The sequence below is a fragment of the Cokeromyces recurvatus genome (assembly GCF_025118155.1).
Source record: "Cokeromyces recurvatus strain NRRL 2243 chromosome Unknown BX663scaffold_7, whole genome shotgun sequence".
Classification (NCBI taxonomy): domain Eukaryota; kingdom Fungi; phylum Mucoromycota; class Mucoromycetes; order Mucorales; family Mucoraceae; genus Cokeromyces; species Cokeromyces recurvatus.
Window position 1 is genome coordinate 955,001 of NW_026251393.1, and position 23,613 is coordinate 978,613.

General features: G+C 29.9%; 11 protein-coding genes across 11 annotated transcripts; 4 read left to right on the forward strand and 7 right to left on the reverse strand.

Moving 5' to 3' along the window:
• Window positions 1–1,537: 1,537 nt before the first annotated feature.
• BX663DRAFT_503856 (uncharacterized protein) lies at window positions 1,538–3,037 on the reverse strand. The gene is made up of 4 exons (XM_051526828.1): window positions 2,802–3,037; window positions 2,550–2,702; window positions 2,227–2,460; window positions 1,538–2,160 (listed from the first exon to the last, which is right to left on the reverse strand). Exons 1-4 carry the CDS (start codon window positions 2,932–2,934, stop codon window positions 1,931–1,933), a joined length of 750 nt encoding a protein of 249 aa, XP_051384853.1. The 5' UTR covers window positions 2,935–3,037; the 3' UTR covers window positions 1,538–1,930.
• BX663DRAFT_503857 (uncharacterized protein) lies at window positions 2,967–3,444 on the forward strand. Its single transcript, XM_051526829.1, has one exon. The coding sequence runs from the start codon at window positions 3,098–3,100 to the stop codon at window positions 3,266–3,268; it is 171 nt and encodes a 56-aa protein (XP_051384854.1). The 5' UTR covers window positions 2,967–3,097; the 3' UTR covers window positions 3,269–3,444.
• On the reverse strand, window positions 3,429–3,850 carry BX663DRAFT_503860 (uncharacterized protein). The gene is made up of 2 exons (XM_051526830.1): window positions 3,732–3,850; window positions 3,429–3,666 (listed from the first exon to the last, which is right to left on the reverse strand). The coding sequence occupies exons 1-2, from the start codon at window positions 3,827–3,829 to the stop codon at window positions 3,516–3,518; spliced, it is 249 nt and encodes an 82-aa protein (XP_051384855.1). The 5' UTR covers window positions 3,830–3,850; the 3' UTR covers window positions 3,429–3,515.
• Window positions 3,851–3,890: 40 nt separating this feature from the next.
• BX663DRAFT_503876 (DHHC palmitoyltransferase-domain-containing protein) lies at window positions 3,891–5,722 on the reverse strand. Its single transcript, XM_051526831.1, has 9 exons — window positions 5,623–5,722; window positions 5,466–5,551; window positions 5,344–5,403; window positions 5,191–5,284; window positions 5,042–5,139; window positions 4,813–4,980; window positions 4,471–4,741; window positions 4,295–4,383; window positions 3,891–4,244 (listed from the first exon to the last, which is right to left on the reverse strand). The coding sequence occupies exons 1-9, from the start codon at window positions 5,623–5,625 to the stop codon at window positions 3,938–3,940; spliced, it is 1,176 nt and encodes a 391-aa protein (XP_051384856.1). The 5' UTR covers window positions 5,626–5,722; the 3' UTR covers window positions 3,891–3,937.
• A 770-nt stretch (window positions 5,723–6,492) lies between these two features.
• Window positions 6,493–6,924, reverse strand: BX663DRAFT_503878 (uncharacterized protein). The gene has a single exon (XM_051526832.1). It carries the CDS (start codon window positions 6,876–6,878, stop codon window positions 6,660–6,662), a length of 219 nt encoding a protein of 72 aa, XP_051384857.1. The 5' UTR covers window positions 6,879–6,924; the 3' UTR covers window positions 6,493–6,659.
• A 3,022-nt stretch (window positions 6,925–9,946) lies between these two features.
• BX663DRAFT_503881 (ribosomal protein L1-like protein) lies at window positions 9,947–11,057 on the forward strand. Its single transcript, XM_051526833.1, has 4 exons — window positions 9,947–10,548; window positions 10,608–10,697; window positions 10,751–10,849; window positions 10,907–11,057. The coding sequence occupies exons 1-4, from the start codon at window positions 10,074–10,076 to the stop codon at window positions 10,978–10,980; spliced, it is 738 nt and encodes a 245-aa protein (XP_051384858.1). The 5' UTR covers window positions 9,947–10,073; the 3' UTR covers window positions 10,981–11,057.
• A 2,455-nt stretch (window positions 11,058–13,512) lies between these two features.
• BX663DRAFT_431462 (uncharacterized protein) lies at window positions 13,513–16,905 on the forward strand (the record flags this gene model as incomplete). Its single annotated transcript, XM_051522871.1, has 3 exons — window positions 13,513–14,087; window positions 14,212–14,358; window positions 14,442–16,905. 3 exons carry the CDS (start codon window positions 13,513–13,515, stop codon window positions 16,903–16,905), a joined length of 3,186 nt encoding a protein of 1,061 aa, XP_051384859.1.
• Window positions 16,906–17,009: 104 nt separating this feature from the next.
• On the reverse strand, window positions 17,010–17,967 carry BX663DRAFT_469984 (uncharacterized protein; the record flags this gene model as incomplete). The annotated part of the gene is made up of 2 exons (XM_051524121.1): window positions 17,764–17,967; window positions 17,010–17,687 (listed from the first exon to the last, which is right to left on the reverse strand). The coding sequence occupies exons 1-2, from the start codon at window positions 17,929–17,931 to the stop codon at window positions 17,010–17,012; spliced, it is 846 nt and encodes a 281-aa protein (XP_051384860.1). The 5' UTR covers window positions 17,932–17,967.
• Window positions 17,968–18,158: 191 nt separating this feature from the next.
• BX663DRAFT_550500 (uncharacterized protein) lies at window positions 18,159–19,248 on the forward strand (the record flags this gene model as incomplete). Its single annotated transcript, XM_051531218.1, has 6 exons — window positions 18,159–18,401; window positions 18,469–18,510; window positions 18,564–18,647; window positions 18,707–18,802; window positions 18,865–18,913; window positions 18,968–19,248. The coding sequence occupies 6 exons, from the start codon at window positions 18,159–18,161 to the stop codon at window positions 19,246–19,248; spliced, it is 795 nt and encodes a 264-aa protein (XP_051384861.1).
• Window positions 19,249–19,797: 549 nt separating this feature from the next.
• On the reverse strand, window positions 19,798–21,427 carry BX663DRAFT_331096 (uncharacterized protein). The gene is made up of 6 exons (XM_051522125.1): window positions 21,189–21,427; window positions 20,968–21,112; window positions 20,596–20,894; window positions 20,219–20,521; window positions 20,001–20,111; window positions 19,798–19,933 (listed from the first exon to the last, which is right to left on the reverse strand). Exons 1-5 carry the CDS (start codon window positions 21,387–21,389, stop codon window positions 20,103–20,105), a joined length of 957 nt encoding a protein of 318 aa, XP_051384862.1. The 5' UTR covers window positions 21,390–21,427; the 3' UTR covers window positions 19,798–19,933; window positions 20,001–20,102.
• An 896-nt stretch (window positions 21,428–22,323) lies between these two features.
• On the reverse strand, window positions 22,324–23,214 carry BX663DRAFT_430875 (velvet factor-domain-containing protein; the record flags this gene model as incomplete). Its single annotated transcript, XM_051522833.1, has 3 exons — window positions 22,324–22,737; window positions 22,818–22,881; window positions 22,958–23,214. 3 exons carry the CDS (start codon window positions 23,212–23,214, stop codon window positions 22,324–22,326), a joined length of 735 nt encoding a protein of 244 aa, XP_051384863.1.
• Window positions 23,215–23,613: the final 399 nt, after the last annotated feature.

Here is a 23,613-nt window from a genome sequence, read left to right on the forward strand (position 1 = left end):
TAAAACAATCCTATGCTAACTAACGAAAAAAAAAAAAAGATGGCCCCCTCAAAGAATAAAATACTTAAAGGATAGTTATTCTCAGCAGTAGATGGTAGCCGTAAATTATTTCGTTAATGACAAGTAAGCTACAATTTCATTATAGATATTGACAGGCAATAAAACTATTATAGAAATTAAAAAAAAACGTATTATTACATTTTTAGGAAAAGAAAGAAGAGAGTAGTAAATTATGAGGCCTTTACTTAGACTGTAATGATAGTGAAATTGGACCTTTATGATCAAATAAATAGTCAAGCTTTGTGAAAGATGTTACAAACGGTCAACTAAAGGACTATCAAAGGAAGTAGGACATTAAGGTGGAAGAAGTGAAATAGTTTATGTGTTAATGAACTAATTAAAAAGGAAGGATAGTGAATCTTCAATTTGTTCTTACATTTAGAATAGACACTGCATCTGAAAATAGCAAATAGAATATGTGTATACATATATTTTTTCGTCAATAGTTATGTAAGTACATTTTGAGATGATTAGTTGTTGATTCGCTCTTAGATGCCCCTTTAAGTTGCTAATGGATACGCCTATTGCATTTAACATAGGACAAAGAAAACTAGAGGACGGGATCTATCGCTATGAATGACTTGCAATGAGTTAGTTGTTCTGACTTATTAAAAGTATTTCTACGTTGATGGTAGGATTTAACGATTAGCTTAATTTTCTAACAAGTTATTGAGTATATAACATACTTTTCTTTTTTTTTTTTAATACTAAAATTTTACAATAGTTAAGAATATTTTAAGGTAAAGCTAAGACTTTATAATACTTATACGATATGTTATCATGTATATCTAGTTAGTAACTTAGCTATTTGTAACATGACTTTAGTGTAGCTATGAATTGCTTTCTAATATCTCTATTTGCCTCATCTTCCAAATTATGACAATGAGAAAAGCTTTATTAAAAATAACCAAGTTGTATTATTATAGATGGAATTAAAATGCTAAACATTTATTGAATACTTTAAGAAAGAAATAGCAATGATAGTTGAAATGCAATTCAAGACATCAAATAAAATAAAAATAGATGTCTGAACTAAACGGTACACCAAGGTAGGAAATAGAACTGTTTCTCTGAATTGAGATACAGTATGTACATATATGATGTATATTTTGTTCATTTTAAAAGACCTAGAATAATATAGTTGACAAGGTTCTCTTCAATATTATAAGTCATAGTTTGGATGTCTTTGAATTTTATCTTCAATAAGTACAGCTTTATCAGTATAGAGTAAGCATTTAATTTGAAATAATAATTGAACAAATATTGTGTTAACATAAAATGACTTATATTGAAACAATAACGACGACTGATTGCTGATAAGAGTATCTCATGTAGAACAATAGTAAAATAAACTGAAAAGTAGAAGGATAAAGTATTGTTGAGGACCACATATATACCTTGGATCGAGAATATCATACATGAATTTAATACACAAGATAATAAATATTTTGTAAATGTTAAGTATTAACAATAAATACGCATACAATTTAATAAAACAGAAATATTCGTTTATCAAAATAGTTTCTTTCTACGTAATTTTAAACGACTTTTTGATTATTTGAGATTCGAGTTTAAATACTGTGCTAAACCAAACAAGTACAGACAATATATAATACAATTTCTTTTTTGCTTAAAAAGCGCCTCTCTTCTTTTGCTCCTCTGCCATCTTTCTAAACATTTCCATTGTAGCATTTTCCTTAGCTTTATATTCTTCCATTTTGCTTAAAATAGGAGCTAATTTTTGATTCTGTCTATCCTGTCTTCTTTCTTCTCTTTTTTCTCTTGCTCTTCTCTCTGCTGCTAACCTATTACCACGGAATAGATTCATTTATACACATCTTATTATATCTATCCATAAATATTATTCTCTTTACCTTGCTTGGAAATCATCACTTCCCATTAAATCAGCCTCAGATAATTCAATGTCAGGGCTACGTTCTCTTTTATGATACGCATTCAAAGCTCTCTTTTTTGCGAGTGCTGCTTCACGACCTATTTCCTTTGGTGCTACTTCATCTAATATATCTTCTCTTCTTTCTGCTCTTTTCCTTGCTTCATATTTACGATTCATTTTTTCACGTTCATATCGTTCTTCTCTTTCTATATATATATATATATAAGCTTAGTTTCTTGATTTTCATTATACAAAAAGTTCCAAAATTATACCTAATGTAAGTGTGTTACTGTCTGGCATAGTAGGACCTACAGGTTGTGTTCTTCTTTTATTGCTCATTTGTTTTTCTTTGTTGTTATTATTATTTCCACTTGTCATACTGTCTACACTATCGCGTACAGTATCCAACTCCCATTGATTATCTAATTTTTTTGCAAATGACCATTTATAACGTGTTGCATCTGAAGAATCAAGTTGAGTAGAGCTGATTCCTTTGTAAAATTTTTCTAATAACATATATATACTATATATTTTAATGTTGTCTCATCCATTTATATACGCATATATATATATATATATATATTTATATGAATACCATTTAATTCGTAATCATTCCATTTTTTAACAAACTTTCTAAAGTATCTTCTTGCATCTTTAGAACTTAATTCATCAAAATACTTGTGCTTATATTCTTTTAACCAAAGACGAAATTCAGTTGCTTTTTCAAAATAGTCTTCTTCATCAATAGCTATAAAAAAAATAAAATAAAAAAAAAATAAAATAAATACATGTATACGTATTATATCTGTTTATATATGTGTAATAACAAACATTGGCTTTATTTTACGTTTAATAGTTGAATTCAAAGAACTAGAAGTTTTGGAATGTTTAGCTGACTTGCTGCTTTTATCATACTCTTCGACTGAATCACGACGTCTTTTGTGGCTGCTACTTTTATAATCTTTCGAAGAAGATCCCATTGTGATAAAATAAAAGAATGAATAATTGAGAGAAAAAAAAATAAAATAAAATAAATAGAATTTATTATACGGAGAAAAAAAAATCTTATTTAGTATAAAGAATGAATTAATGGAACAAATGCAGCAGAGCATTTCTAAATAACCTTAATTACTATAATAAACAATGCTATGCTCCATAAAGATGAATCATAAAGGCTACATATTTAGAGTAAAGAGAGGGTTCAAGCATCTTTACTTATCCCTTTTATTTTCCATTCTTAAACGGTATAGGCCCGAGATTAAATCTTTATTTTATACTGATAAGCTGATGGGAAATCAAAAATTCGAGATATAATTGCTTAGGCATTCCTTCGAAAGTTATAAAGAATTACGCTTACCATTTAATCATCTTCTCCTCCCCTCCTTTTTTTTTGACTACTAGAACACTATAGATGTTGTGGAAAAGTGCCTTACAACACTCATCATACTCAAACTTGATATATTCTTGACAACCTTTTTTTTTTTTTTAAAAAAAAAAAAGCCAATATTCGTATTCATAAATATTATTTATTATAAAGTTATATCTCGACGATTGGTTTATTTTAAGTGTATGTAGTGCCATAAGTTTGTCCTTGGTTAACAGCTTGTGTACGTGGAGGAGCCATTTGTTGGAAGTTTCCTTTATCTCTTTCTCGAATAAGCACATAAAAGGCGTGCAGATGACCAGGAATATATCCTAATAACGTTAAGCATCTATGCATAAACAATATAAAGAATTAAAGATAATGTGCATAGCAAATGTTATCATTCTACTTTACACATTAATCCAGAAATCACCACCACATCCTTGCATCAGAAAGACTCCCAAAGGAGGGAGAAGGATAATAATTAAGATTAAGCAACAGGTACCGATCATTGATTTATTATAAAGTTGTTTGTAAAAAGGAAAAGAACAAAAAAAAAAAAAAAAAAAAATGTTAATTTTAAAAGGAATGTTTATTTAGAAAGAATGAAGTCATTCTTATTAACCAATCAAAAATCCTGGAGGGAAAAAGACTTCTTTTAGATTACCAAAGAAGCCTTTGTCATAAATATTATCAACTTCATCTAAACTTTCAATTCTCTTTTCTTCAATAATTGCTTCTTCTTCTTCTTCTTGATTTGATCGTTGTTTATTGTACCTCAGACTGTAATTAGCCGTTGTTTGGCTTTTTACATTGTTAACTTTAATGACCGATTTTCTATAAAGCTCACCTCTGTCAATAGAGTCTTCTACCATTTCCCATTTAAAAGCTTCATTCGTTGTAATACCTATGCCTGCTAAATAAAGTCTAATTTCATATATAAGTTAAAAGATGAATGAATATAAATACACACTTACTGATATAAAAAGAAAATTAGAACAACAACTGATACTACTAAGGCTAAAATACCAATTGAGCCTATTATTCTATCACGATGTAATACATACTATATAGAATATATATAACAGAATAACTAAGCCATCTTATTTATAAGTATATATATTTATATGTATGCATATACATTTATATTTACTAAAAATGCTTTACGGAATGTAATTAAGCGTTGTTGACCTGTCACTCTGTCTTGAACATAGGCTGTATTCAATCCCCATTCAATAATCATGCCTCGATACACTTGGAAACACAAGTAAGCACCATAAGCACAGAATTCAGTTAATATAAATAAGAATAGAAAGAAATAGCGTTGATTATTTTCTCCTACGCATTGATTGATCCAAGCACAATGATGATCCAATCTACCGATACATGCTTTACACATAGAGCAGTGCTTTGAACGAGCAGGCCTATCATAGTGTAATTAATAAATATCGCAGTATTATTTAATATATATGTGTGTATTTCTTTTTCTTTTTACTTTTGCAGTTTACATGTAACACATGTCTTTGGCTTATATATAAGCCCATCATATTTATAATATTTTAAATGCCCTTCAATATTCTCTTTTGTAATAATTCCTGGATTTGAAGTACAAGCGACATAATAAGATGCATAAAGAGATATAATTTGAATTGGAATAATGATACTATATATATATATATGATGTTAGTGTGTATACTATGAAGAATAGGATTCAGCCTTCTTACTACATATGAATCGAATGTAAATAGGGTCCGGGCATATGAGGGATTGCATTATATAGGAAGCTTACAATGGATGAAGAGGATAAACTAACAAAAAAGACCTTTTGTTTATTAATAATATATAGTCTATATATGAACATTTATAAATTTACTTGTAAAAATGGATTTCGACTTTCACAGCAATAAGCCCAACCTTTATTTAATCTATTCATATTACTTTGACCAATAATACACAAGAGAAACCAACTATTCGATTGTTTAAAAAAAAAAAAAAAAAAATAGTGTCTATTTTGTATATACTTTACTTGATTCCTTTTGGTAGCTCTTCGATTAATAGATAATTCAACTTTCCAATAATACCATGTCTTTTATTTTAAGGAAAACCCCTTCAGTTTTATTTCATCATTATACATTATTAATAATTTACCTTAAGGAAGGAGATTGACCAAATAATAATACAAATACAATAAAACCAAAAAATAACAAAAATAGAGCAAGTAAAACAATTAGATTCTAATGTATAAAATAATGATTAACATTTAATTTATTTATTTTTTAAAACAAGATTATAAATTTTAAACAACCATTCTAACTTGTTTGCTCTTTAAATAATACTAATGAACGAAAGTTAGTTGAGTCCAGATCTATAGAACTCGAATTATTAAAAAAGAAAAAAAAAAAAAAGAAAGTAGTAACAAATAAGGAAATTAATCTTTTAAATGCTGAAAATAGAGAGAATATGCCCATAATGCACGTGTTTCAATTTTGTACAATTGCAAGTAGTGAGAAATGGCGAGACTTTAAGTATGTCCCTTCAAAGATACGTTCAAAAATACTGAAAATATCATTTGGTTTATTCAGATTAAAGAGACAGTCATCGGAAAAGGGTGTAATTGTTATATATTGAGGCACAAATTTTCATTCTTATGATCAAGTATAGGAGGAACTTTTGCTTTTTTTTTTTTTTTTTTTTTTTCTTTTTTTTTTTTTTTGCAGTTAAAAAAAATGAACCAAAGGTGGTAAACCTAATTAATTTAATACAGGAATTTGAACATTTATTCATTCATTAGAGAAGCCGCTATAAAGGTAGAGCTTTCAAAGTCAACATCCGTAAGCAAGATAAAAAAAAAAAAGGAACAAAACGACAAACAATTCTGACCAAGAAGGTATCCCTGATACCCAAAGAGCACAAGGGCCGAAAATTGATACTCAAGGACATACATACTGTCTTTATTTTTGAAATATTAGCCAATGAGCCAACTATAACGGTTGAAGCTGTCACAGACCAACTTTGCAAAAAAAAAAAAAAAAAAAAAAAAAAAAAAAAAAAAAAAGTGTCATCTCACTTGTAAACGCCTTGTCCAACAATATTTTGCACAAGACAGTGGGGAAATCGTAATTAAACCATACGACAGAGTAGACTTTTAGATTCATCAAAAAAATAGATTTTATGAATGACTGTGTGTTTATTGATGAGGCTAGGTTCAATAGAAACATACACCGCTCTTATGGTTGGTGTGAAATAGGATAGGAACACCTTACAAAATCAAAGTTGAAATAAAAGGTAACAAATATCAGTATCCTAAGTGCCATTTGCAAAGATGGTTTTATTACTTTTTCACTATAGGAGAATATCACTACAGCAATAACGAACTGATAATACGCTGGCTGTAAAAAGAAAAGGCACAACTAGTAATGACTTTTTGGACTTTACAGAGCAAGTTCTTACTATACTTGATGTAGCTAATATGAATGATAAACATCTAGTGCTTGATAACACATCCATTCGCAAGGCGAGCCTTTTTATCATGATCATCATAAAAAAGAGCTCAATTGCCATAATACAGTAATAAGAAAGCTTACAGCCTAACTATTTAAAATGCATAAACTGCCAAAAATATCTTGTACAATTGAAAATAAAACTGCTGTATAAAATGACATTTTTTATATTATTGATTGCTTATCTACTCTTATTTTTTTGAAGAATGTATGAACATCATGCTCTGTTGTGTAACTACATTTGACTAGTTTTGGCTAAATTACTTTACAAGAATGCTCAACATATTCACATGAATAAAAATACATATAAAAAAAGTAAACAAACTTCTTCTTTTTTTCTTACTTTCTTGCTTACTTTCAAAAAAGATAGTAATGCTTTACTACATTCAAATAAAAGGCAAAACTTATCTCTAAAGTATTAAAAAGAAGAGAGAAAAAAAAAGACAAGTAGAAAGGCAGAAGAGAAGATTTAACGCAAAGTAAATTAAAAACAAAAAAAAAAAAAAAATTGCTAAAATTTAACTTTAATAACTTCTCCTTTTGTTTATTTTTTTTTTTCTCCTGAATTTTACTATAAAAAAAAAGTACATTTTTTCGTTTTTTTTTCCCTTTTTTTCTCTTTTCTTTTCTTTAGCTTTTTTTTATATTTTCCCTATTCTTCTTTATTTTTACTTGAAACTATGGGTAGACATTGTCAGGGTTATGAAGTGTGCTCAAGTCACATAGCTTGGCTTACTTGAGAGTGTAGAACTGTCCGTTTATAACATGGCTAAAGGAGAGGGCCTAGACTCTCTTTTGGTTACTACATGCATATCCGCCTTCACCTTGGGTTATTGCAACCTTAGATAATTGATGGGACCTTATCGAATTTTGACTGCTCAAGTTTGATTTATTTCCAAAGGAGGAGGGAAATAAAAAGGATACTTGGGGTTGGAAATTGTAAACCTGTTCCTTTTTTAGGGAGATTAGCGTACTCTTTGTCTGCACCATTGAAAGGGCTTATCTCAAGGTTTAGTTTTTCTGTTTTTCTTTTTGGAGGTTTTTCCTTCTTTTTATTTTTATCTAGTTGCTGTTTATAAAATAAAAATAGATAAGGATGCACAGCTTACGTTTCTGACCGTGGTTTTTTCATCTATTTATTTAGTTGAAGAATCCCAGCTTGTATTTACTGTTAAGTCAAAAGTAGATGCTAGGGGTCAAAGAAGGGACATTCTCAGGTAAACAATAGTCAGGTCGTGCACTTTATATATCTGGATTCCTTCCACTTCGCCACGCTACAGGTCAGAATGTTTAGCCCGGCTTCCAATGAAACTTACATCCAACTGTATTTTTTATTGGGGTAGGAAGTGAGGAATCCTATCTTTTTCTTCTAGCAAGGCTTGGATCAGGTTGGTACTTTGCCAAGTGTCTACTAGTTGAAATTGGACGTTTATCTTTCAAGTAGAAATTTAGAGGGAGAAGAAAAAATTACAGCCTGTATCAATTTGTTTGTGTATGGGTTGTAATATTATTTTTGGGATTAGATATGCTTTCACCTTCTCGTGGTTAATCCTGTTAGTATCAAGTCTCTTTTAAAGAGATTTGAGAACTAAGAAAAGCATCTTTTTTTTATAATATTAATAAAAATGAAAAAAAATCAATTTAATAAAATCGTGTTCTACAATAAAGTTGCTTCTCTAATAGTATTTTATTATAACAAAAGTGGTGAAAGACTATAATAGCACAGTGTATAAATATTAAAAAGATTATTGTATATTTTTTCTAAGATTTCTTTCCTCTCAAGGTAAGTTATGTGTGGTTAAATAAATTTAGCATCACTAGAATGTACATTATCAGAATAAGACTAAAACTAGCCAACATTCATAATGAGCATTCATAATCTGATTGCTGTACAAAAGACTGTTCATCTTTAAGGTATAATTTGAAGTTGTTTCAAGCCCTGCCATCATAAATATTCATTATTCTATCTGGAAACAAACTAACTTTGGTTTTCGAACTAGTGATTTTTTTTTCAACAAGGAAAATTTTCTTAGGGTATTGAGTAATAAGGGCTGAAGGGAGGCTTCACCAATTCATCGAAAAGAAGTTGTTGAAATATCTTAGTCTTTGCAAAGGAATCTTATTTTTTTTTATTACAAATTTTCCACAAAGACAATCCCTTTACTCCTCAGAATTGTATCTACGGATGGTATAACGACACTTAATACAAGAAACATATTTTTGAAGTCTATCATGATAACAAAAAAGGTTGCCATTTGACATCACTTGTAAAACGTAACAATACGTTTTTTGGAAAATGATACTGTTAGATACAGTCTTTTAGTGCGATATTAATGAAGGTCATCATTGTTTTGAGGTTCTTGTCAGTTATATATTGCTCTTGGATGAGCATAAAGAATATAAAGGGTAATTGCTCCTTCAATGAATTTGTCTCATTATATGGATTAATTAAAGGAAATTCTATAAACTAACTAAAGTTGATGCACATGATGTGAACATACGTTTAATAAGGAACTATTGCTATCTTTTATTATGTACGGTGCTTCTTGCTATTCGCTAACTTTTTTTCATCATTTATATGTTGATGTACTCACTATTTATCGCTAACTTAAACCCTTATACAATACTTGACTTTTTCTTTGCTTATAATATAGAGTAGATTGTCTTAAACAAACAAACAAACAAACAAAAAAAAAAAAAAAAAAAAAAAAAAAAAAAAAAAGTAACGGTAGAAAGCATGACAGAAAGAGTATAATTAAATTCCCCATAAAGAGATAAAAGTTGAGGTATAATAAATAGAAAAATTTGTGCCTTATTAAATCAATAGTTTTTTTATTCCTGAGCTTTTTTTTTTTTAAAAAAAAATATGTGCCAAAAATGTTAAACATCATTGCAGTATTTAATAGAATCGAAAAGAACTAAACATTTTGTAATGCGATTATTGCTAATTAGAAATGAAATAAAAACTGTGCATTTTTAAATAAGAATTATGGAATATTAAAAATACATATTATGTGATATAATTGTAAGAATATAGGTTTGTATGCTAATATAGGAACTTTAATGATATTTGTCCACGAAGTAAAAGCTGATGCATTAACTGTTTCGTTAGGTAGTCATCTATAAGCCCAAAAAAAAAAAAAGCAGTCAGTAATGCTCAAAACTAACAAAAAAAAAATGGAACTCAGCTTCCCCTCATTTACTCTAGGCCCTGTTTTTATAAAGGTATATTTTTTTTTTCTACAAAGAGAAGATCATGTTTTCACGTACAACATTAAGATCAACATCACGATGTATTTCACTAACCAGTAACCAAATTAGAAACTATGCTTCCAAAAATAAATTCAAGGTGAAAGAGAATCCTGATGCAGTTAAATTATCCGATGCTGTCAACATTTTAAAAGCCATAGAAGTTGGTAACCCTAGTCATCAAATCGAAGCTCACATTCAATGTAAAATCGAAAAGTCAACACCTCTAATTCGAGGCTCGCTCGTTTTACCAAAAAGTATTAAACAAGAAGCAACAATTCTTGTATTTGCAACAGGGAAAAAAGCAGAAGAAGCCAAAGCAGCAGGTGCTCAATATGTAGGTGGTGACGAAATGATTGAAAAAGTACAGGCTGGTGAACTCAAGTTCGATAAATGTATTGCTACACCTCAAATGTTCCCTTCTGTCACTAAAATTGCTCGTATTTTGGGTCCAAAGGGCTTAATGCCTACTGTTAAAAAGGGTAAGTTATTCATGTAAGGATAATTTGGAGATTTAACTAATAAAAAGCATTACTATAAGGCACTGTTACGGATGATATCTTAGGAACGGTTCGTAAATCAAAGAGTTCATTTGATTTTAAAGCAGATAAGCAGGGTGTTTTGCATACTGGTATATATATTATAAGAATATTAATGCGAATATTTAATTTATATCTAAAATAGGTATTGGTCGAATAAACTTTGAAAACAATGAGATTGAAGCAAACCTCAAAGCTATTCTTGAAGAATTGAGAGTATTTGGAAAAGCTAATAATTTAAAAGGTAACATACAGACAAACATTAGTTAAACACTCATATTTATGTTTATTAAAAAAAAAGCAATTATTCAAAACGTCGTGCTCTCCTCTACTCGTGGTCCCGGTATTGTTGTTTCCAATGGACAAGCACTTTAAGTATACAATTATTTAACATGTCAAGCTTATATAGATAATAAAAAAAAATGATATACGTAAATTTGTAATTATAAAACAGAAGAATTTTTACTCTTGTTACAATATAGAAGATTTTACTTGAATTATAGTTATTTTTAATTTAAAGGATGACTTCAAATTAAGATTATTATAAAGCTTTGAAATATATATAAAATACTCGGATATACGTACATAGAAAGTAGTTGAATTATACGTATTTCATGCATAATATATAAGAAATTATGTATATAACAAACACAGCTATAGTGGCTATATTATGGACTAATCTCTTACTCAGTACGAAAACATAACAAAGAAGACTTAATCTTTGTATATAATATGTACTCCTTTCTACCAGACGATGCATTATTGACAAAATTGCTACCATACATACAATCCCAAAATAAATCAGAATGGTCCCAACTATCCAAATCTTATCTTTGGATATTAGTTTGCAATGAAAATCTTGACACTGCGTCTTATAAGGATTTTAATAGAAAACAAAGACGATTTCTGCTTAACAGCTACCGCACAAAAATACAAGAAAAACATTCGAAACTTCTATCCCATTGCCGTAATAATCTGATTGTCGACCCTATCCTCATGATAACAATGACAAGAAGTGAACGGTTTCGTTGCATGCGATGGCGACTTGGTTGATTACCTCTTGGTAAACCCCAAGCCTGCCTCTTCCATCCAAATGAACTCTTCATACGCTTATATAGTTTTTCTTGTTTGCATATGCATAATCGTCTTCAAATGCCCCAGATCTATTGAAGATCCACTCTCTTATATCTTGAACCTATTATCATCAACATTCCATACTAAGAAAGTGAGAAAATCAATGGATGCGGCTCAAACGCTGGCCTTCCATATGTGCAATTCTGCTTGGAAATGGACTATCTTGCTTCACTCCCAAATCCCTGAACCCTCTGACCATCATCTTCTTTCAATACAGCAACGATTTTCTGATAGTTAATTATCATCACTTATACATACACTTTAACATTTTCCCTTTTATCCCAAAAAGGGGGTTTCTTTCCTTTTTCTTTTTCCATAGCGATCTGACCAGGGCAAAACAGCATATAAATGCTATGTGCTCATTGGTCATTTTTTAATTTTTAAATAAAATTCTTTAGTTTAATTGTATATAATATGTATTTTTACAAATTATATTCATTGGCCTTAATGTACATGTAGACAATTTTTTTAATTATTATATGCTATTGAGTAAGACAAATTAGCTATAGATATACACAATCTATAGTTTGATGATTGATATATACACATGCTATTTCCCCTATTGCTATATTCAATAAACTCTATGAAAATAACTAATAGGTTACTATATAGTACCCACAGATTATATTCAGAAATATAGAGTATAATTCCCCTTTTCCCCAAAAAAAAACACGCCAAATATAAATTAAATTTATGCTAAAGTTAATTAGCTGGAAATAATACAATAAACTCGGAAAGTTAAGGAATAATACACGATAGTTAAACAGAATATTGTATGTATTAGCTATCTAAAATAAAATTTATTTATCAACTACACCACGTTCACTTTCAAGGGGGAAAAAAAATTAAACCCGATAAAAGGATGAATCATTTCTTCCTATTATCAGCCAAATTTAGAAAAATAAAATCAGAATAAGAATTATTATTTTTAGTCAAAGATTTGACACCACATCACCGAAACCATCGAAAGATTAAAATAATTCTTTATTTAGAAGTATGAACAAGATTTAAAATGTAAAAAAAAAAAAAAATATTTGCTTTACTCGATTAAGCTACAAATAATATCACACTAACTGTTTAATATACAGAAATATGAAGAAAACAAAACAAACCGAAAAGTAAGAGAGAGAGAGAGAGAGAAGGGATATACATAAAATAAAAAAATATACAATTACATAATATGATTTTTTTTAATGAAAATATTTATTCATTATAAGCTATTTAAACGTCATGAACTCTACTTCAAGATCAGATTTACTAAAAAATAATTCTAAATTTTACAGACTTAAAGTTGTACAAAGGAGAGATGGCATGTAGGTTCTACAAATTTTCTTTAAATGTTTAGCCTATTTTATGTAATGAAGAACTACTTTGTCAAGTGTAATATTGCTTTATAGAGAAACAAAATTACATATTATATGGGATTTTTTGTTTAAAAAAAATAGAAAAGATAGAAAAAAAAGTTATATAATAAAATTTGCACAATGATTTGATCGACAGTATTTTTTAATTTAGTTTTCATAATCATAGAATTGAATTTTTATCCGGGAAATATTTTTTCTAAATTTGGTAATTTAATGGACTTATAGAATAGGTGCTTTACACTATCTGATTAAGCAAATATATTATTACAAAGACTTTACAAAAAGATATATATAAGAATTATTTTTTGTTTTTTTCATGGTTTTTTTTTAAAAAAAAAGGGAAACACAATATAGTTGGCTAGATTTATTAATATCATTTCTTTTTGTTCATAGTTATTCCCTAGCTAAAATGACACATACTACTGTATCTCTTGGTGATGTTTCTTTTACAAACAGTCAATCTGTGTCCATACATTATAAGGCTTTTACCAATTATATGAATTATCTAAGCAAGTTACATTCTGATAAGGTTTTTACTCGTTATTATTCTAATAAGACCTACAAAACTTTAACCTATGCTGATGTGGATCGTATGGCAATTAATTTGGCTTGCAAATGGTCAAAGGATGCTGAGAGATCAAGTGTGGTTTCCTTTATGAGCGATCATACAATAAATTATGTTATTGTTATGTTGGCTTTAATGAAATTACGTCGTACTATGCTTGCTATTTCGCCTCGTAATTCTGAAGCTGCTATTACAAACTTGTTAGAAAAGACTGAAAGTAAATTGTTAATAGCAAATGCTAAATATGAAAATATCATAAAAGGAGTTAAAGCACAAAATCCAGATGTCAAGGTTATTATCATTCAGCCTCTTGATATTGAGGCTCTTTCAAAGGAACCTCTTAATTCTGATTATAAAAAGATTCTTAATTATCACTTTTCTGATGAGGACATTGAAAAAGACGCGTTAATCATTCATAGGTAAATAATAGTTATCTATATTTATGTTAACCCTTTTTTTTTGCCATGTACTGCAAGTTTTCACTAAATCAGTTTGTTATTTATTATTTATTTTATTTTATTTTATTTTATTTTATTTTTTTAGTTCTGGTTCAACGGCTTTCCCTAAACCAATATATCTCAGCAATCGCTATTTATTCAATATGCTCAAACCTTTCCATCTTCTTGTTAACGAGAAGGAGAATATGCCTCATGTCACAGAAAATGATTGTATGTTTTCATTAGCGCCTTTGTAAGTTTTATTCTATTTTTCCGTCATTGAAAAGGAATACAAGTATAGCTTATATATCATTGTTTTTTTTTTCTTTTTTATAGATTCCATATTTTCGGTTTTTTTGCACTATTTTCAATGGCTACTGTAGGTGGTAGTGCTATTTTTGTAGAAAAATTGCCTCCTTCTCAAGAAGAAATTAATTATGCTTTAGAAGTTAACAAGGCAACCATCATGTGTGCTCCTCCTCTTATTCTTGAACAAATGATTCCTTATCTCAAGGAGACGAATGATTTCAATACGATGCAGCGCCTGAAGTATATTATTTTTGGTGGAGCTCCACTTAAGCATGAAGCAGGTGAATGGCTTCAATCTCATAATATCAATGTTCGTGACATGTATGGTACTACTGAAATTGGTGCCTTTATGTCTTCTGATTTGGACCCAAAGAGCAAAAACTGGGGCTCTATTGGTATTTACATGAAGGATAAAGAAGGTCATCCATATGGCGTCTTTGAGACCAATGATGAAAGTGAGCCTGATGTTAAGCATCTCTATATTCGCGCTGGCTGTCCTACCTTGGCGAGTCATGTCGCTAACCGTCCTGATGGCGGCTATAATACAAATGATCTCTTTAAAGAAGACCCCAACTTTCCTGGTTACTACATTTACTTGGGTCGTCGCGATGATACTCTTATTATGGAAAATGGTGAAAAAACCAATCCTGTTCCTATGGAATCGACTATTCGTCAAAGTCCCGTTGTCAAACAAGTTGCTATTTTTGGACAAAATCGTCAATGTACTGCTGCTTTAGTTGAAACTGATTTGGAGTATGCTATTCGTTTAGGCCCTGATGAAATTATTGCTGCCGTTCATGAAGCTGTCAAGGAAGCCAATGCTGAATGTCCTAGCCATAGTATCATTCTTCCTCAAATGGTCAAAATTCTACCTTTCAACAAGTCCTTACCTTCAACGGATAAGGGTACGGTGATGCGAAAGAAGGCTGAAAAAATGTATAAAGATATAATTGACAAGCTTTACAAAGACTTCCTAGAGGGTCCCAGCCGTAATGATAAAGATAGTATCAATGCAGATACCTCTTCTTGGTCCTCTGAACAAACACTTGATTTCTTAATTAGTTGTGCCTCTGAAGTCTTGAGTGTGCCCAAGTCCTCTTTTAAGGATCATACTCGATCTATCTTTGACTATGGCCTCAATTCTCTGACTGCAATTCAACTTCGTAATAAGATTGCAGAGTATTTTGATAATATTCCTCAAAACTTCTTGTTTCAGCATCCTAGCTTTGAATCTATGCATGAAGCGCTTATGAATGGTATAGACCAAGACCTTGCAGAACTGAATGAAAAACGTTATCAACAAGCACAAAACTTGGCTCTTGCCTATATCAAGAAGGCGAAGGCCGATTTCTTCCCTATTGCTCGTCACGATGATAACAAAAAGCGAGATAAGGTTGTTCTTTTAACTGGCTCTACTGGTACCCTTGGTTCCTTTATGTTGCGTGATTTATTAAAGGATCCCAGTGTTAAGAAGGTCTACTGTTGTGTCCGTGGTAAAGAAGGTGAATTGTTTAACCGTCTCATCAAGGCCTTTGAATCTCGTTCTCTTGATATTTCCTTATTAAAGTCTGATCGTGTTGAAACTTTACCAATGCGATTCAATGATCCTTACCTCGGTTTCTCCGAAGAAAAGTACAATCAACTTAGAAATGAAGTGACTATTGTCCAGCATTGCGCTTGGGTACTTGACTTTAACATGACCATTGATTATTATGATAAAGAATGTATTACTCCTTTCTATCATCTTCTCAAGTTTGCATATCGAGAAATAAATCCAATGCATGTACATTTTATTTCCAGTATCTCTGCTAGTGCTGCTACTGGAGACCAAATTGTTGAGGAACCCCTTCCTCTTGATTCACATGTTTCCATGCCTATGGGCTACGCTCATTCCAAATTTGTTGTTGAGAAACTCATGAACTATTTGACTGCAGAAAAGAACTTCCCATGTATCATTGAACGTCTTGGTCAGGTCTGTGGTGATTCTGAAAATGGTGTCTGGAACACCTCTGAACAATTCCCCTTAATGTTTATTGGTGGTGGCTCTATTATGCACAAGATGCCTGAATTGGACACGATCATTGATTGGATTACTGTTGATTATGCATCTGCCTCTATTGTTGATATTATGCTTCGTACTGCTGATTTACCTATCACTGAAGATAACTCAATCTATCATATCGTCAATCCTCGTCTTATCACTTGGTCAGATGTATTAGAAGCTATGAGGGGCTCTAACATGGTCTTTGAAACTGTTTCACCTTCTGAATGGGTTAATACTCTTGCTCAGGATACTACAAACCCTGCTGCTCGATTACTTTCCTTTTATGAAGGTAACTTTAAAGAGGCTTTCAAGATGCCTATCTGGCAAACAAAGAAGACAAGTGCCCTTACACCTATCATTACCAAGGCACCTATCCTTGATGCTAACTTATTTAGTAAATTCTTAGCTCGCTGGCAATCTGTTGGTTTTTATAACCCTTCCAACTAAATTCTTCTTTACTTAAAATAGATAAATATATGTATTTATACTTGAAATATATTCTGTAAATAAAGTCAATAAACAATTCAATTTTTTTTCAACTTGTTTATTTATTAATATAATATAGAATTATTATAAATATTTACATAACAAGTTTGACTACAAGCTCTAAATAAGAATGGCAAGTTCTCCTTATTTAATTTTATAAGATGTAAATCAGAATGAAATAACAAAGAAGAGCAATAATAGCATCTAGGTATAAGTGTTCTCAAGTCTTTGTCAGCTGAAGAGAGTAAGATTGATTTATCTTCCAAGACGGATTCTGGGAGATTTTCGGAAATAATTTGCTTTGATTCTTGATCTATAGAGCATAGAAGGCCTATTGTTTGTAGACATATACTTTTTAGAGTTATAACTTTTAAATCATTTGTTTTTTGTTGACAGAAATTATTATTTCCTAGCCATAGCACTTTTAATTTTTTTAATTCTAAGATTTCAGCAGGTAAATGAATAAGACGATTATTATCTGTTAGATCGATCAGTGACAATTGTTTTAAATTGCCTATTTGAGAAGGAATGCTTGTCAAGTGATTATTGTGTAAAAAGAGTTGACGTAGATTGACAAGTAAGCCTATTTGCATGGGTAATTCTTTTAGTTGGTTACTTCCTAAATTTAATTCCTGTAGATTAGTTAACCGCCATAATTCATGAGGTAAAGAAACAAGATGATTGTTTTGAAGTTGAAGTGATGTCAAATTTTCTAAATAAGGCACAGCAGGTGGAGCAATTTGCTTTAATTGTAACGATTAGTCTTTTAAAGGGATATTAAAGTTTTAAATTTTTATTTTTTATTTTTTTTTTTATTACCAAACTATTCATTTTCTTAAATGCTAAATAAGCTTTAGTAGTAAAACTAACTGTTTCGATGGGCACTTTTTTCTTTTGGTTATCTGGTTTCGATTCATAAAAGGTTGCTATACAGCCATTCATATGCCATAATACAACTGATTTATATTCATTTTTAGCAATTGACATTGAGAATCAGCATCTGTTTTTTTTTCTATTCTTTAGTCAGAAAAAAAAAAAAAAAAAAAAAAAAATAAAATAAAATAGATGGTTTTTTTTTCAACTTTTATCGTAGTTTCGCTGATATGAATATGCATAATTAAAAGCATATACAGAATAATTGTTTGTATATAAATATTCATATTATTTATTTCTTCTTTCTTTTTCTTTTTCTTTTTTTTTTTTTAATTTATATAATGGAATTGGATTGTTGTGAAAATAAAGGATCTTCTTCTAAAATTAAGATGGATGTTTACAATAAAGACATGATTACGAATTCAAAAGATAGTTTTATTAATCCTCAGCAACAACAACAATCAAACAACGAACTGATTATTACTGCTAATAGTAAAAACATGAATATGGTGAATAAAAGACGTCCACAACAGAGTAATGTTATAACCGAGAGACGAAGTGTGAATAGGCGAAGTTCATTAATGGTAGTTATATAAAATATGTCTAGATCTTCATATATGCATGCACATATACTAAATTCTTTATTAACAGCCAAGGTCGAAGGCTCTTTTGAGGGTGATTGATCAAACTGATGTAAGTGATGATACATTTACATTGAGAATGAATGTATTAAATAATTTATATAGGAAGACTCACATTTAGGTGATATAGAGATGAGAAGAGAATATGAGACTACAACTCAACTGAAAAATATGGATAATTCAATCGAGGTATGTGGAGTATATATTCTTCTGTAGTAAATTGCATTGACATAGAAATATACATTTAGACATTACAACAAGGTGTACCTCCTGCTTCATGGACGAAAATGGTAGATATGCCTTTATATCAATGCTCCAAGTTAAATCCAGAAATAGAAATGACTGTAAGTATGCATTTGCATATAATAAATATGTATATTCATTATTTGTGGCTATTTTATATTAGAACTTTCAACTGGAAAATACAATATACAATAAAACTATTAAGAGAAAAGGTAAGATAAGATATACAAATGCATGTATATACATACATAACATTTGCATTCTAGCATCTGCAGAAGATAGGCTATTTGATCCTTATCCTATACCAATAAGCTTAAAACGAAGAGCTGTTTCACCTTCACTTTCTTTAAATGGATCCCCTATTTTATCAGACTTTTCTAGTCCTCCAATACCTTCTACTTCATCTTCTTATTCCTTTTTTAATAGTTACTTTGGAGGAACAGCCTCAGCTAACGCAGCAGCTAGAGCACAACAAAAGCCATCTAGTAATAGCACATTTAACTTACATGAAGCAAGTGGTGGATTAAGTCGAATGTCTTTAGAATAAAATATGTATACATGTATTTATTTATTATGAAAATTTATAAGAATCTGAATCATCAATTAACTTTTCTTGATATTTAGCCTTTAATTCAGCAAGTACATCAGCATTCATCGTTGGTATATTATTCCTTTTAATAATTTCATCTCTCCTTCTAGCAGTTTCAATTTCGTCTGATAAAGTATTCTTTCTTTTCGCTGGTAATTGCTGCTGCTCATCATTATTGTGGGCTTGTTGAGCTGCCTTGAATAATTTGTTATTAAATAAACTATGTTGTGTATGATTATCATCATCATCATCATCTTCTTCTTCACCATCACTTTCAAAAAAATTCTTGGTCAAGAATGTCTTGTTAACATGAACGGGTTGTTGTTCTGATTGTTCTTTTTCTTCTTGTGCTGCTTTAAATAACTTGGTATTAAATGAATTTGCGACAGGTGTATCATTACTTTCTGTAGACCAGAAATCAATATCACTATTACTCCATGTATTAAGCTTAATAGTAGTAGGCGTAGTAATAGTAGTAGTAGTAGTACTGGGTTTATCTTGGCTGACTCGTTGAGAGAAACGTTTTGTTAAAGGTACTGAGCGTTTACTAACTCTGCCTGGTGACGCCGCAGACTCTTTCTTAGCTGTGAGTCCATGAATTTCTTTCCAAAAGCGATTACTAACTTGGCTACCTCCAGGTGTTCTACATGAAATTAAGTAAATGTATAAAGTTAGAGGCAAAGAAAAATGAGGGTTTTTTTCCTGTTTACCTAATTATTTCAGCTGATCTTAACTTGGCGCCTCCAAGCTCATTAATAAAACTTTTCCTATTATTATTTGGGGATATAGTAAGATGGCGAGGTGATGTAGCACTAAATTGACTAATACGCATATTAGCAGATGAACTTGATAGCTTTTAAATTAAAAAAAAAAGATTAGTTGGTTTTTTCTTCTCTTTTCTCTCTCTCTTTCTCTCTTTTTGTTATACCTCCTTGTGACAAGTATTGGACTGAGAAGACTTTATTGATTGGTTATATGATATTGAGCTTGTTCCATTATGACTGTTAGAATGGTTATAACTAATAGAAGATGGTCTATTTCTATTTGTATTATTAGAAGGTGACGATATAATACTAAACGCATCTTCCTCCTCCTTTCGATCCTCATGTTCAGGAGAGGATACTATAGACATAGAAGTATCTTCATCAGCAAAATTTTCATCTTTTTCTATAATGCTTCCTTGTTCAAATCTTGAATTAGTAGTGGAAAGTTCATCAGCTAATAAAGATGACTATTATTTAAGTAAGAAAAAAAAATAGTAAATGAATATACATGGTTCTTAAAGATAATATAAACACTATTTACTTGTCTTCGTATTTTTAATAAATTTTTATGTAATCTATCCATTCGTCGTCTTTCTTCAGTTAATTTTTCTTGTAATTTCATTGACCATTGTTGTCTATTAGGGGTCAAAGTAGATTTTCTCATTGTCTTTCTCGGTGATGAAAATGTATTAGGTTGACTAGGTTGTTTATCTAAACTTATATATGATATAGGTGTATCGTCAGCATAATGTTCAATTAATGAAGGGGTTTCTGCTATATCTGATTCTGATTCCTGATAGAATGGATTTCTACTAGGATAATTATATTTTGCTTGTGAATCTAAATATATGACATTTACAAATTAGATTAAATAAGACAAAAACGACTAAATATTTTTTCTTAAAAAAAAAACCTTCACGAAGTGTATGTCGTTCAATGAGAGGTGTTAAGGAAGTTCTACTAGTACTAGCATTATGTGAATCAAGTTCTGTTCTTCTTTGATTCAATATAGCTCTCAATCTTTCTGACGTTTCTGCTGTACGTTTCTGAATATAAGACTATAAAGAAGTGTGTAAGTTCAATTGTTGTATATAACTTAAAAAATTCTTTATATAAATGTATATGAATGTATACATTGCTTGTTCTTGGAGTTAATTTAGCTTGTAAGTTTCCATAAAAGCGATCAAAATCTCGTGTAGCCTTGGTATGAGCTGATTTGACAGCTTCATAAATAGGTGTTGCAATAGTTCTTAATGGTGAAGCTACCAAGCCAGGTTTCTCTGAAGCTTTTATTATTGATCCATAGCCACCATCTACTCTATTAGGCGAATACATTTTATAAATAATAATAATAATACTAATAAAAAAAAAAAAAAAAAAAAAAAAAAAAAAAAAAAAAAAAAAAAAAAAACGGAAGAGAGAGGAGTATGAAAAGCCTTGAAAAAATTTAGAAAAATAATATAACTTTTTCTATTGTTTTTGAAAATCAGAACGCGATAAAAAAAAAAAACGCGTGCATCACTCTATAATACAATTAAAATTATATTTTATTATGACCAATGAACACGTAGCTATAAAAACTGATTTGTCCTACTTAGTTTAGAAAACAGAGAATAGAAGGCCTTATAAGACAAAAGATAAAACCATAAAAGTTAAAATTAGAGAAATATATATGCATATATTATTAGAGAAAGAATGTGTAAAAAGAAAGAAAAAAAAAATAGTTTCACGGATAGATTCGACTGAGATAGCCGCTTAGTTAAGGGAGAAAGCCAGTATTGGAGAGATGAAGGAACAAAAGAATGAGCTAGATTTATTTTATTTTATTTTATTTTAATATTTGATTCAAAATCAAGATGTATAAAATCAACATGAAACTATATCTGCTTGATATCTCTTACCAGTAGTGTTGATATTGATATCGAAACAATAACAATTATAGTTACGGCTATTTTTTTTTCTTTTCTTTCCTTTCATACAAACTATTAGCAAAACTGATTTAAGTCTAGATTTCTGTTAATAAATATCGTTTGTTATATGACTATTGAATGTATCATATCATATTATATTATGTAATGGCTTACAGTTGTCTTTGCGAATAATAGATTCTTGTTGCGTTCGACAAAGAAGATATGAAAGACTTAATCTATTTGATATTGTTGTATTATCTTTGTTTTAGAAGTAGAATATATATGCATATTTAAATCAGTATATATCTTGTTAAATTATATAATTCTATACTTGGCGTAAAAATAGATGCATATTCATACTAACCTAAATAATGATGATTACCTTTCTTTTTAGCTTCATTCATATCAACTACAGGATTGTAACAACTACTTTTAAAACTTATTTGTGATTTTTGCTTATTATCCTTTGAAAATACTATATTGCCATTATCTATCACTTCTTTTTCTGATGACTCTTTAATAATACTCTTAGAACCCTCTTTATCGTCCATTAGCAGTAATGAATTCACTGATATGACAGAGTTATGATTATCACTTGTTTCATTTGATGTATTATCTATTTGTCCTGCTTTTTTCTGAATAGTATTTTTCCTCGTTGACTTTTTATTGGTTCGTCTCGATAATCGTGGACCTGATTCCGTTCTAATTCTGATCTTTAATCCCTGTGCAGCAAAGCTTTTGATTAAGGAACAAGAAGGATGCATTCCAGGAAACTTGTAATAAAATAGACTTAGTCATCTATTGCCATTGCTTTCCTCTTTCCAAAAAAAATAAATAAATATGAATGACTTACATTCTTGGCATTGTAGACAGTAAACTGCTTAGTCAATACTGATGTAATATAATTAACAGAATGCCTATATAAACATAAATATATAGGTCCGCTTTTAATTATATTATCCTTTCCTCCACTTCTTTATACGTATAGCTTACCCTTGAATTTTAAACAAACACATTTGTAGACGATAGTTTCCTTCTATCCGAACAGAAATATCTGGAAATACGAAAAAAATACCTTCACTTCCATCTAAATCTCTTAAATTATAGACAGAGGAAACGGTACGTCCAATTGTCAATTTAGTATGCAAAGCAAGGTTTAGCTCTTGACTTTCCTTATCTGATGGGATAAGAACTGCAATTAAGAATAAATGAGATAATGGTGATAATATAGAACTATAAAATAGTATCATAAATAGATGTTATATATGTATATGTATGTATGTATGTACATTTTATATAAATATGCCAAGTACTACCTTTTGCCCCTATCTGTGTGTTTATTGTAATTCAGTTGAACCTCAACAACAGGTGGAGGGTCAATTGGTCTTCTATCAACTGTAAGAGAAAAAGAAAAATAAATGATTATATAAATTACCATACATATACATATACAACTACCTCTTTCACCAATACCACATGTTCTAGAATGAACTGGATGCTGTCTAACTGTCAGCTTGAAAGAGCTATTAGTATATTCAATATTAGTGTCAATTTAGAAAAAGCTGTTTATATAGGATAAAAATGTTTATCTACTTGTAAGTAAAAGCTTCAATAGATGGAATCGTCTCTTTTTATGATTATTTTCTATT